The 11,812-nt window shown below is 33.5% G+C and overlaps 1 protein-coding gene and 1 non-coding gene across 4 annotated transcripts in view; both read left to right on the forward strand.

Moving 5' to 3' along the window:
- Positions 1-11,689, forward strand: part of PRPF39 (pre-mRNA processing factor 39) — a 41,672-nt gene extending 29,983 nt beyond the window's left edge. For 2 of the 3 annotated variants that reach the window (XM_054592179.1, XM_054592124.1), the window contains 9 exons: positions 2,651-2,816; positions 3,243-3,350; positions 4,789-4,953; positions 5,268-5,394; positions 5,758-6,026; positions 6,845-7,029; positions 10,279-10,353; positions 10,602-10,722; positions 10,976-11,689. In XM_054592179.1, coding sequence (XP_054448154.1) covers positions 2,651-2,816; positions 3,243-3,350; positions 4,789-4,953; positions 5,268-5,394; positions 5,758-6,026; positions 6,845-7,029; positions 10,279-10,353; positions 10,602-10,722; positions 10,976-11,032 — 1,273 coding nt within the window. In that variant the 3' untranslated portion in view covers positions 11,033-11,689. The remainder of the gene's footprint in view (positions 1-2,650; positions 2,817-3,242; positions 3,351-4,788; positions 4,954-5,267; positions 5,395-5,757; positions 6,027-6,844; positions 7,030-10,278; positions 10,354-10,601; positions 10,723-10,975) is intronic. The other variant, XM_054592059.1, reaches the window with a different exon arrangement.
- LOC129064402 (small nucleolar RNA SNORD127) lies at positions 6,085-6,170 on the forward strand. The gene has a single exon (XR_008528452.1). It is a non-coding gene; the product is annotated as a small nucleolar RNA SNORD127 (small nucleolar RNA).
- Positions 11,690-11,812: the final 123 nt, after the last annotated feature.

The following is an 11,812-nucleotide window of genomic DNA, read 5'->3' on the forward strand; positions in this document are numbered from 1 at the left end:
ATTTTCCTGGTGATCTCTTATTTCTCAAGAGTTTATGTTCTTATTTCTCAAAAACATAAAGTTTAATTAGTTTTCTCAGGGAAACTCCCAGTTCACCTAGGTAATAGAAAGTATCTTTTGTCATTTGTGCCACCACTTTACCTATTTATTTTAGCGCTAATAACACTGCTATGTCTCTAGTATCCTTTACACGTCTGTTTTTGAGGATTAAATCTTTTTTTTCTCAATATCTGGGAATATGACACAATGTATATTAGACACTCAGCCATTCTTTATTGAAGAAAAAGCTGATGAAAAATTACTGCTTAGTATTATGCATTTTTTATTACCATTTGAAAGACTTTTCTGTGCACTGTGGCAATTATTTTAAATTTATGCTCCGTAATTTTCAATTTAACTTATTTCAAGTTTTTTACCTTATTTTGGTGTCTGTTTTGAGTTTTAATATCATCTGAATATTAAAGTGTTTTTCTGGGTACTATATATATTTGAGAGTTACCTCTTTATTTTTGATGTTTTTAAAATTAGTCTACAATTTTTCTTCCCACTAGTGAAATGAATCAAGTTAAGCTTTTTATCTGTTGATTTTGCATAATTTATCTTCCAATGTCATTTACATACATTTGTGAAAGACTGAAATTCTAGGTGCAATAACCTAAATCAATTTTAGGAAACTTAGGGAATTCATAATGTTGGAATATGAGGCACATGTACAACCGTGTCTGTTAATTACATTGAAGAGGTAGGTTTGGGTCAAAGTCTTGGTCACAGTATGAAAGATTTATCTAAGGAGACTGGATTTTAGCTTGACAGCAGGGTAAACCTGCTGAAGTGATTTTGGCAAGAGGGGCTTATGATTGTGTTTACTCTTTTGTTTTTCATTTTTACTTTTTTAAAACCTTTTTTGATAGTAGCATGGGGGTGAGCAGAGGGTTGTGAGACTAGAGGCTGGAAGACCAATTTATTCATTCAGGTGAAAAGTCAACAAGGCATGAAGATGTGTTTATAGTGGAATATAGGTGTTAATTTAAGTGGAAGAGATTAGGAAACTGATTCCCTGACAGTACTGTTAATCAAGATCAGAAATCCTGAGGGCCTTCATTTGTGGATGAAGATGACAGTTCAAGATATTTTGTACATAAGTTTCCAAATTGAGATAGTATAGATATTTAGCTCCTAAAGTTGGTGTTTTGGGTTAAAATTTGTGTATATATACAAATTAATTTGTGTGAATAAAATGAAATATTTTTTCAAAACAATCTTTGCTTAAAATTAATCTACGGTATTTTGCTGTGTATAATGTGCTCCTGTGTATAATTTGCACCGACGTTTTTGGTCCAAATTTCCAGGAAAAAACATTTAATTTTTTAATTCAATTATTTATTTATATTTATATACTTTAAAAAAAGATTATATTTTTAGAGAGAGGGGAAGGAAGAGAGAAAGGGAGAGAAACATCAATGTGTGAGAGATACATGGATCACTTGCCTCTCACACACCCCCAATGGGGGACCTGACCCGCAACCTGGGCATGTAGCCTGACTGGGAATCAAACCCGCAACCTTTTGGTTTGCAGGCCAGCACTCAATCCACTGTGCCACACCAGCCAGGGCTAGATACTTGTTTTTTGTATTATAAAGGAATTTTAGCATTTATTTTTGAACATAATACGGTATAATAAATTTTATATAACAAATAATTACAAAACACAGGAACAGATACAAGGTATTTCAGGTACTACCCATGTATAATGCACATCCTTATTTTTCCCTTAAAAAATTGGGCACAAAAGTGCACATTATACATGGGGAAATACTGTATATTTTTTGTGCGGAGTGTTAACAGATATACTAATGTGAAATTTAGGAGACACATTCAGTCTTGAGTTATAGTTCCAAATCATAGAAAGCGTATTATCTCAAACTGTGTTGATAAGATTGGCCAGAGAGATATGTAAAAATAGGTGATAACAAAATGCAGAGTTGAATTCTTGGGAATGCTTAGCATTTAGGGGCCGATAGTAAGGGGAAACCCTTATGGGGGACCAAGGAGCAGTCAGAGACTTGGAAGAAAGCTAAAGAAGTCGTAACTCTAGAGTCATGGATGCAAAATGTTCTAAAAGGAAGATGTGTTTATCAGCCTGGAGTACTGAAGATATCATTAGAATAGAGACTGTATGTACTATGAAACAAGTGTCCATGTAATTTTGCATTTAAGAGATTTTTAGGGTAATATCATTGGAGTGTTTGATATAGACATATGGATTCAGGAGTAATTGGGAGGTAGGGAAGGAAATGCAAACATTTGTTGATCATTTACAAGTGATCATTTATAATTTAAATATGGATAACTATTTAATTTTATAGTAACTTGCTAGATAGAGGATGTGCGATTTTACAGATGTAAAAGCCAGGATTTTAGAGAAGGGAAAAAATTTCTGTGAGTCAAACAACAAGTAATGGACAGAACTGGGATTGGATTTAATGCCTGTCCTTGCCTTCTCCATTCTGTTGGAAAGGCAGAAAGGAAATGAAGATGTTTCTAGACTGTTTCGTCAAGTAGTAGGCCTTGGTTTCTTTCTTTAAATCAGAGGTTCTTTGAAAGAAATGTGTGGTAGGAATTAACAGCATGTATTTTTATTGTCTTTTAGATTTAAAGAGCATGTCCAGAATAATTTGCCTAGAGATCTTCTAACTGGTGAACAGTTTATTCAGCTGCGAAGGGAATTAGCTTCTGTAAATGGACATAGTGGTGATGACGGTCCTCCTGGTGATGATCTGCCATCAGGAATTGAAGACATTACCGATCCAGCAAAGGTAAGTAGACTGATTTAAAAATCCACTGGGAAACTAGACTTCATATCTATCACCTGACTTATAGCTCATATAAAGTTAATTTCTAATTTAGGCAAAAGGGCATTTCTTTAGCTGGTATAGTTTAAATAGAGACTTAAGTAGAGAATATATTTTATTATGAGACATCTGGAAATAGCTTAGAAGGAATATTTTGCCTAATTGTGCTGTACTAACCCTATTTAAAAACAAATTAGAAGGTGGTTTGTAAGGAAATGCTCTTAGAAATTTTAGTACTGTTAGTTGTACTTGCACAAAATTGATAACAGTTTAAAACTTACCACTATTCCAAGACTAAAGTATGTGTAGATAATAATAAAAAGCAGTGATGTTTAAACATTTCAGTTTATAACTTGTGTGACTTTAAATTTTTTTCTTTTTCTTCCCAAGCTAATTACTGAAATAGAAAACATGAGGCATAGAATCATTGAAATTCATCAAGAAATGTTTAATTATAATGAGCATGAAGTTAGTAAAAGGTGGACATTTGAAGAAGGTGTAAGTGTTTTTATTTTGTATTTGTCTTGAAAATATAATAATAGGAATAATGTATTCAGTTTCAAGTATTGTCTATACTTTTTCTTTACTTTTGCTTATTTAACTAAGAACTTCAGACATTTGTCCCATTTGTTGCTACTATTACCAAGTTTATCATTTTCTGTGATCAGTTTCAGAATCTTACTGGATTTAGACTTACTCAGAATCCAAGTTATCTCTTTAATTTGAACGATGCTTTTTACAGTTTTTCAGTTTTTAAAATCATCTTTATTGAGTTATACTTTGCATATGACAGAATGCACCCATTTTAGTTATACAGTAAAATGAGGGTGTTTCCACAATTCTAATTTTTTATTTCTGTTTTTAACAGCTTTATTTAGATATAATTCACATAGATCATCTATTTAGATTATATAATTCAAGAATTCATAAAATATTAACAAATAACTACAACTGTCACTAGAGGCAATTTTAGAATATTTTCTTCACCTCAGGAAAAAAACCTTTACCATTTAGATCTCACCCCGCTATTGCCTTACTTGACATTCCCCTCCCCCGCCCACCCCAGTCTCAGCCCTAAGACACCACTGATTTACTTTCTGTTTTTATAGATTTTCCTATTCTGGCCTTTTATATGAATAAAATCATACAGTACAGTATTGGTATCCTCAAAGGATTGGTTCCAAGACCCCTTTAGATACCAAAATCCTTGGAGGCTCAAATTTCTTATATAAAATGGCATGGTGTATGTATATAATCTATATTTGCATGTAGGGTACAGCAGGGTATGCCCATGCGTCACTTCATTCATATGGATTCAGCCTAGTGCTTAGAGTGTGGTAAATTGAAGTTTTGCTTTCTGGGACTTTTCTGGGATTTTTTAATTTTTATTTATTTATATATATATTTATTATTTTCAATCTGTGGTTAGTTAAATCTATGGATGCAAACCCTCAGATGTGGAGGGTCAACTGTATGTGGTTTCTTATGGCTGGCCAGTAAAAGGATTTTTGACAAATGTGTGTGCATTGCAGTCACCACAAAAATCAGGATATAGAACTATTCTGTCATTCCCTTGACCGCTTTCCAATCTGTAGCCGTATCATACTCTTAGCCCTGGAGGCAGCCACTGATCTGCCTTCTGTTCCTAAAGTGTAAGTGTTTTAAAATTAAATACTCAGTAAAGAAGAAAATTTCCTGAATGTAAAAAAAATTGTGTGGTTCTGTTAAAATAACCAAATAAGTGGAAAATATTCTCTTTCTTCCATTCTTCCATTTGTAAAGCCTAAGGAGCTTTAATTTTTTTTTTTTTTGGTAATGAAATATGGTGATTAAGATTTTTGGTTCAGGAGCAATTATAATTTAAATAATATTGTTACTGTACTCATGCATATTATGGTGTTGGTTTACTTTCATTGCCATGCCACTTTTATTACAGATTAAAAGACCTTATTTTCATGTGAAGCCGTTGGAAAAGGCACAGCTGAAAAACTGGAAAGAATACTTAGAATTTGAAATTGAAAATGGGACTCATGAACGAGTTGTGGTTCTCTTTGAAAGATGTGTCATATCATGTGCCCTCTATGAGGAGTTTTGGATTAAGGTAAGGAAATTATATGCTCTGAAACTTGAATATATTATAAAGATTGATCTAGTGACTAACCTTTATTGTACTTCTGTTGAATGTTGTTCATATAACTATATCTGTTGCATTAGGAGATGGTCTGCTTGCAACCAGATTTGACTGCTGCATATGCCAACCTCGTTGCCTCTCTTCGTCCTTCCTTACAGAAACTAGTCTAGTGGTTCAATAAAGGTGCTGAATGGGTTTAAAAATAGAATTTTATCGTTCTGTCACATATTTAATGGCTTGCTCAACTGTAAATTATTCAGTATTTCCTCTGTTTCTGTATGTAGTATGCCAAGTACATGGAAAACCATAGCATTGAAGGAGTGAGGCATGTCTTCAGCAGAGCTTGCACTATTCATCTCCCAAAGAAACCCATGGTGCATATGCTTTGGGCAGCTTTTGAGGAACAGCAGGGTAAGAATGAGGAAATTCAGTTGATATTTGGGGAATTTTAAGTTACCTCTGGATAAAGATATAGGAATTAAATCTTAAGGGATAGTGTAAAGTAGAGAGGTTGGTAAAAATTTTCTGTAAAGGGCCAGATAGTAAGTATTTTAGGCTTTGAGGGCCATATGGTCTCTTGCCTCGCAACTGTGCCGCTGTAGCCCACAAGCAGCCATAGACAATACAGACACAAATGAGCATGTTACATTTTTTAAAAATTAAAAACAGGCAGAAGGCTGGATTTAGCCTGTAGGGTGTTACTTGGCAATACCTGGCAGAAAGGATATTTCAGAGGTTTATACAAAAACATAAACATTTAATTACTATTTCTAGGTAATATTAATGAAGCCAGGAATATCTTGAGAACATTTGAAGAATGTGTTCTAGGACTGGCAATGGTTCGTTTGAGAAGAGTAAGTTTAGAACGACGACATGGAAATATGGAAGAAGCTGAACATTTGCTTCAGGATGCGATTAAGAGTGCCAAATCAAATAATGAGTCTTCGTTTTATGCTATCAAACTAGCCCGACATCTTTTCAAAATACAAAAAAACTTTGCAAAATCAAGAAAGGTGCTTTTGGAAGCAATTGAAAGAGACAAAGTATGTATTTTTTTTTTTTTTAATATCTTCCTTAAAAAACCAATGGTCATTTTCTTTTTGGCGACAATGATGAAAGATTTGTTCTGTATGTAATATATTTTATTACTAAATGAGGACAACAGTCCCTCTAAACTGATGTTGCCATTTCTTAAATTATGTATTAAAAGGTTGCAAACATTGTGGCGCTTTTTCTCCACATTTAGAAATTTTATAGCAAATTTACTAATTTTTAAGTAAAGTAGAGGGCCTGGGAGAACAAAAGTATCACAGTCTCCTACACTGTAGCAAATGTAGCAGTGACATTAATTCTCCTTTTCCAGAGTTCTTCCTGTACTATATCAATTGATAAGAGGCAGTGTATAGGAAATTCATTTTTTTTTTTCCTATTTTTAGCTGATCCCAGGTTTAAGACACAGGCTTATAACAGTTTGCTTCCAGCTGCAGTTTAAGATGATTATCGACAGTTGTAAAATTGAATTTGTTGGGAAATATAGAGGTCGTTTTTTAATGTTTTACTTAATATTTGTTATGGTAGGTCAAGCCACATTAAATTCAAGATAGGCTATACGGTTTTAATTTATTGGCAGTGAACAGTTTGCATATTGTTTGGGAAATACTAGGGTGATGTGCCCTCAATGTGCTGATTAGTTTTTTGCCATTTCAGCCTATGCTGAAAACATTTTAACACATTTTAATATGACAGAGTTTCCAATACTGAATTTTTCAAATTGAGACATAATAATTAGGGCATTTTAAATATCTGTGGTCTAAACAAAATGTCTTAGAAATATCATTAATTGATACTACTTTTTACACAGGAGAACACAAAGTTATACCTCAATTTACTTGAAATGGAATATAGTGGTGACCTCAGACAAAATGAAGAAAATATCCTAAATTGTTTTGACAGAGCTATACATGGTTCATTACCTATTAAAATGAGAATTACATTTTCTCAGAGAAAAGTGGAATTTCTTGAAGATTTTGGTTCAGATGTTAATAAGTAAGATTTTAATTCTATATTATCTGTTTGAATAGTAAATGAGCATTGATAATTCTGGTTGGGAATTTGATGATTAGTGCAAATAAACATATTAAATTTAAAATGTGTGCATGTTACTTTTTCCTCAGGTATATTTGGGGTAGATTCCATTTTGCAAATGTGTATGTGCTTAATAGCAGAACTTAGGACTTTTATTTCGTTCCAAATTGTTTTCAAAATTTTAGCATGAGAATTTAAAAAATGAGTGGATGAGAGAAGGCAGGAAGCAGCAGTCCCATGAAAAAGGAAATGGGTCAAGGATTGCGCCCTGAAAAACAGAAACTTCTAGTATATAGACCACTAAAAGTACATCGATGGGGTTAATATGGAAAAAGGAATGCCATTATATTGCAGATTGGAAAAGAGGATGGAAATGGTTCTACAGGTGATGTCTAGTGGCGTCACCTTTGTGCATTGTAAAAGACTGAAAGTTGAGGGAGGTAGAAGGGTTCACTCTGTGGGATTTGGGAAAAGGACAAATTTAAGATTTATATTTTCAAAATAGAAGAGTAGAAATTTATTAGAGCTGTGATTCCATTCTTACCCGATTTTAGTTAAGGAAATACCCCAGTTCCTGTTAGGCATGTGCCTTCTCTAATTATTCTAATTTAGAGAGATATCCATGGAAACAGTTGTTGATAAAATAAGAATTACTTTTGTGTCTTTCTTTACATGTGTGTATACATTGGCAATGGCTGGGTAAAATTTTCACTTTTTTTATTAGTTATTACAGTTGTCCCCATTTTTTTCCCTTTTTGCTCACTTCCACCCAACCCTCACCTGCCCCACAAATCTCCATACTGTTGTTCGTGTTCCCCCTGGAAGCCATCACCATACTGTTATTCGGGTCCATGGGTCATGCGTGTATGTTACTTGGCTAATTTCTTCACCTTCTTTCTTCCAGCCTGCGTAAAATTTTAATTAAAAAATTTAATGTGTTACATTTTAATACAAGGGGTGTGTGTGTGTGTGTGTGTATGTGCTTTTTTTATTTTTCAATACTTTTTATTTTTAGAGAGGGGAAGGGAGGGAGAAAGAGAGGGAGAGAAACATTAATGTGTGGTTGCCTCTTACGTGCTCCCGACTGGGGACCTGGCCTGCAACCCAGGCATGTGCCCTGACTGGGAATTGAACCCGTGACCCTTTGGTTTGCAGGCCAGCACTCAATCCACTGAGCCACACTAGCCAGGGCCTATGTGTTTGGTTTAATTCAGTGTTTTGTAAGAATTGTCTAATGTAAGGTACATAACAGTCTTAGGAGGGCCATAAGTAGTTATTCTTTTAATGGGTGACGAGATTTAAAGAGAGATTATACATTTTTTCCAAAATTCTTTAGCTATTACATAGTGCAGTTGGGTTTAGAACTAACTTCCCACTGTGCTTGTAACCACCTGATTCCTGTATATTTAGTGTCTTCTGTTTGTTTTGCACTGAAGAAAGTATGTAAAAGAAATGGAATTTGTAATCCTAGCTTTAAGTCTAGTTGGATGCTGTGGTGATCACAGAAATATGTAAGTATGTGAAGTAGCATATAACTTAAGATTCAGGATCAGAGTGTATTTGTCATCCTTCATAGGGGAGGTGGGGATTCACTTAGTTAGGTACTAGATTCTGATAAGCTAAGAAGGGGATAAAATGTAGAAGCAAGTTAAAGTTTATATAAAAGGAACATTTTGATTGGAGGGTTTTTGAAGTTTGGAAGTGATGTTGATTGTGCTGTGCTTTGAAAGCTAGTCTGAGTTCAGAGAACATGCAGTACGCAGTTGACAGTAGGAAGCTAGTAGAGTTTTGATTGAGATTAAATGACATTTTAATTTGGCAATAATATGCAGACAAAGCAGAGGCACAGTACAAAAAAATGCCAATTAGGCCCTTGCAAATACAATTAAGGTGGGTCTTTAATATCAGACAGTATGTTTAAATTTATAAAAAGGAATGATATGAAAAATAAGCCACTTAAAAATTTAGGTAGCAATATAATGAATTGATAAGAATTAATGTTCATGTCAGACAAATATAGGCTTAAATCCTAGCCCTGTCACTTACTGATTTGTATATTCTGCAGTTTTCAAAATTTCTCACATGGAGATTGAATCTCTCTTATATAACCTAAAGTTGTTAAAGGCCTTAAGGACATTAGTCCATTTAAAGTGCTTGATAATGAGTAAACATTTAACCTGAGATTACTGGTATTAGCAATTTTATAGCCCCTTGAAGATTTAGGGACCAATGTTATTTGAAAATATTATTAAATGTGTATAAATGCAAGAGGCCCAGGGAAGTTGTGTAAGCATGTAAAATATCAAGGCCATTTCTACAGAGATGTTAATTATCTGTGTTCAGGTTTATGATTACTTAAAAAAAAACAAGGCCATCTTATAAAAAGTAAAAAAATAATTTCAATAAAAAGGCCATTTTTTCACTTTATTAAAAAATATTTCAGAAAATTGTAAAACAGAATCATTAGGATTTTAAAGTCACAGTTTGGCATCAAGTGACATTGTTTATGAAGTTCTAAGTTCCATATAAATTACATATGTCATATCAGAACTTTATTAAAACTTATCTTTTTAATCAATGAGAACCAACTGTGTTGCAGTTTTATATTCTGTTTATCACATGGCCAAGTTTTAAATATACTTTATCCTACCTGGTGGCAGGTGTCTTCAATAACATTGTTAAATTAGATTCAAAAGTATACACATTGTAAAACTGTCGGGTCTCTGTTGCACTGGACAAAAACATCAAGATCCTTGTCTTAGTTGTATCATAGATTCTAAGGTTCTTCTCATGTATTAGAAATGACAAACACAGGTAGCTCTTGGCCAGCGTCCCATCAGCTTTAGCTAACTGTAGTACAGAAAACAGCCACTTTTCTAGTAGTTCATCAAAAATTCTGGGACTCCTGTCTTGGGTCATGTTCTCACCTCTAAATCAGTCATTGTTCAAGGGTATAATGTAATTAGCCAGGCCTTTATCTTTGAACCGCATAGAATGAGAAGGAAAGTACACGGCAGCACCGTTTCCTGAAGGAAATAAAAAAGGTATCTGGAGACAGGTTTGCCTGCTGGCTTAAAAGAAAAAAAAAAAAAAAAGAAACGATGTTCTTTTGTTTTTCTAAGTAGAAATAGCTTAAAAACTTGGAAAATTTAACATTTTGGTTTTTGTGTATCCCAATGGGTTTTTTTTTTTTTTTTAATTCCTTCTCAGGCTTCTGAATGCTTATGATGAACATCAGACACTCCTAAAAGAACAGGATTCTTTAAAAAGGAAAGCAGAAAATGGGTATGTACATCTTATTGAATTCGGAAGGGATGCTTAAAAGAAGACATTTCATTGTGGAAATGCCTTTAAAGCCAAATATTTTTAAATGTTACCTTTATGTTGTGATAGTTTACTTTTCCATGATTTGAAAAATTTGTATACAGCTGAGTAGTTGAGAATGTCAGTAAAACAAATGTACATAAGTGACATTTATGTTTGTTAAAGTGCTTATCTGCAGTTTTTAAGTTTCCATTTTACCTTTTATTTAGGTCAGAAGAACCAGAGGAAAAGAAAGCACACACAGAAGACACAACTTCATCATCTACACAGATGATTGATGGTGATTTACAGGCAAATCAAGCTGCATATAATTATAGTGCCTGGTATCAAGTGAGTTCACATAATAAATGAGTTTTTTGTTCACAGTTATTAGAAAAGCATGAATTAGAATAGTCTTTTTTTAAGAAAAAAACAACTCTTCCTGTTTCAGGTTTTATGATACATTATTATTTTGTGGGTTAAGTCTTAGAATTTCAGCAGTGAACACATGCCTTGTTTTCTTACACAAACCTGCTTTAATTATTTTTTACAAACTCAGCCATAGTTCTAGCATGTTAATAACATGTTTGCTTTTTCCTTTCAGTACAATTACCAGAATCCTTGGAATTATGGACAGTATTATCCTCCCCCTCCAACTTGATGGGAAAATACAAATTACCAGATGGAATGTGTGAAAAGTATGAAATTATTTTTTTTTAATGAGGGATGTAAACATAGCATAAGCTTGTCATATTTGATAACTTGTCTTCCCTGTTTCTGTGTAATATGATTTATTTAGTAATAGGGGAAAATGTCAGTAGCTAACCACAGATACTATTTCCTACCATTTATAAAGTTTACTTTTTATTGGAGAACTATTTTTTGATTTTTGCATTAAGTGGTCTAGAATTCTTTTGCAGTGCATTTGCAACAGAGTTTTGTAGCCTTAAAGGTAGGAAAAAAACTGACTGCAAATCACGTCAGTGTAGTAAAAAAATTCTGAAACTACGTTAAGGGCTGGTTATTAAGGATTTAGGTCCTCTTTAAAAAACAAAAGAAACAACCCCCCCCACCACCACCACCAAAAACTGAATTTTTAATCTTTCCTGACCAGGTTTTATCTGCGTGTTTCAGTTACCCTTGTGAATTTTGATCTAACTGCAGAAAAGTTACACTATTAAAATACTCTGTCTTGGAATAGAGGTTACAAATCAGAAAATGGAATGTTTGCATCCCTTTAAGAAAAGTGAAAATCCTATTAAAATTGTTTCAGGAGACTTTGTATGTACAATATTCATGTAAACTTGTGAGCAAGCTTTCATTTTGATCAAACTGATCATCTTCATTTTTGTAATAAAACTGAAGACTCATCCACTAATTGTTATGAATTTATTTGGGGGAATCACCTAGGTAGTATTAACCATTGTTAGTGGTTTATTGG

This window comes from Pteronotus mesoamericanus, unplaced genomic scaffold (assembly GCF_021234165.1).
Source record: "Pteronotus mesoamericanus isolate MK-2021 breed Mesoamerican mustached bat unplaced genomic scaffold, CSHL_Meso_final contig_100, whole genome shotgun sequence".
Classification (NCBI taxonomy): Eukaryota; Metazoa; Chordata; class Mammalia; order Chiroptera; family Mormoopidae; genus Pteronotus; species Pteronotus mesoamericanus.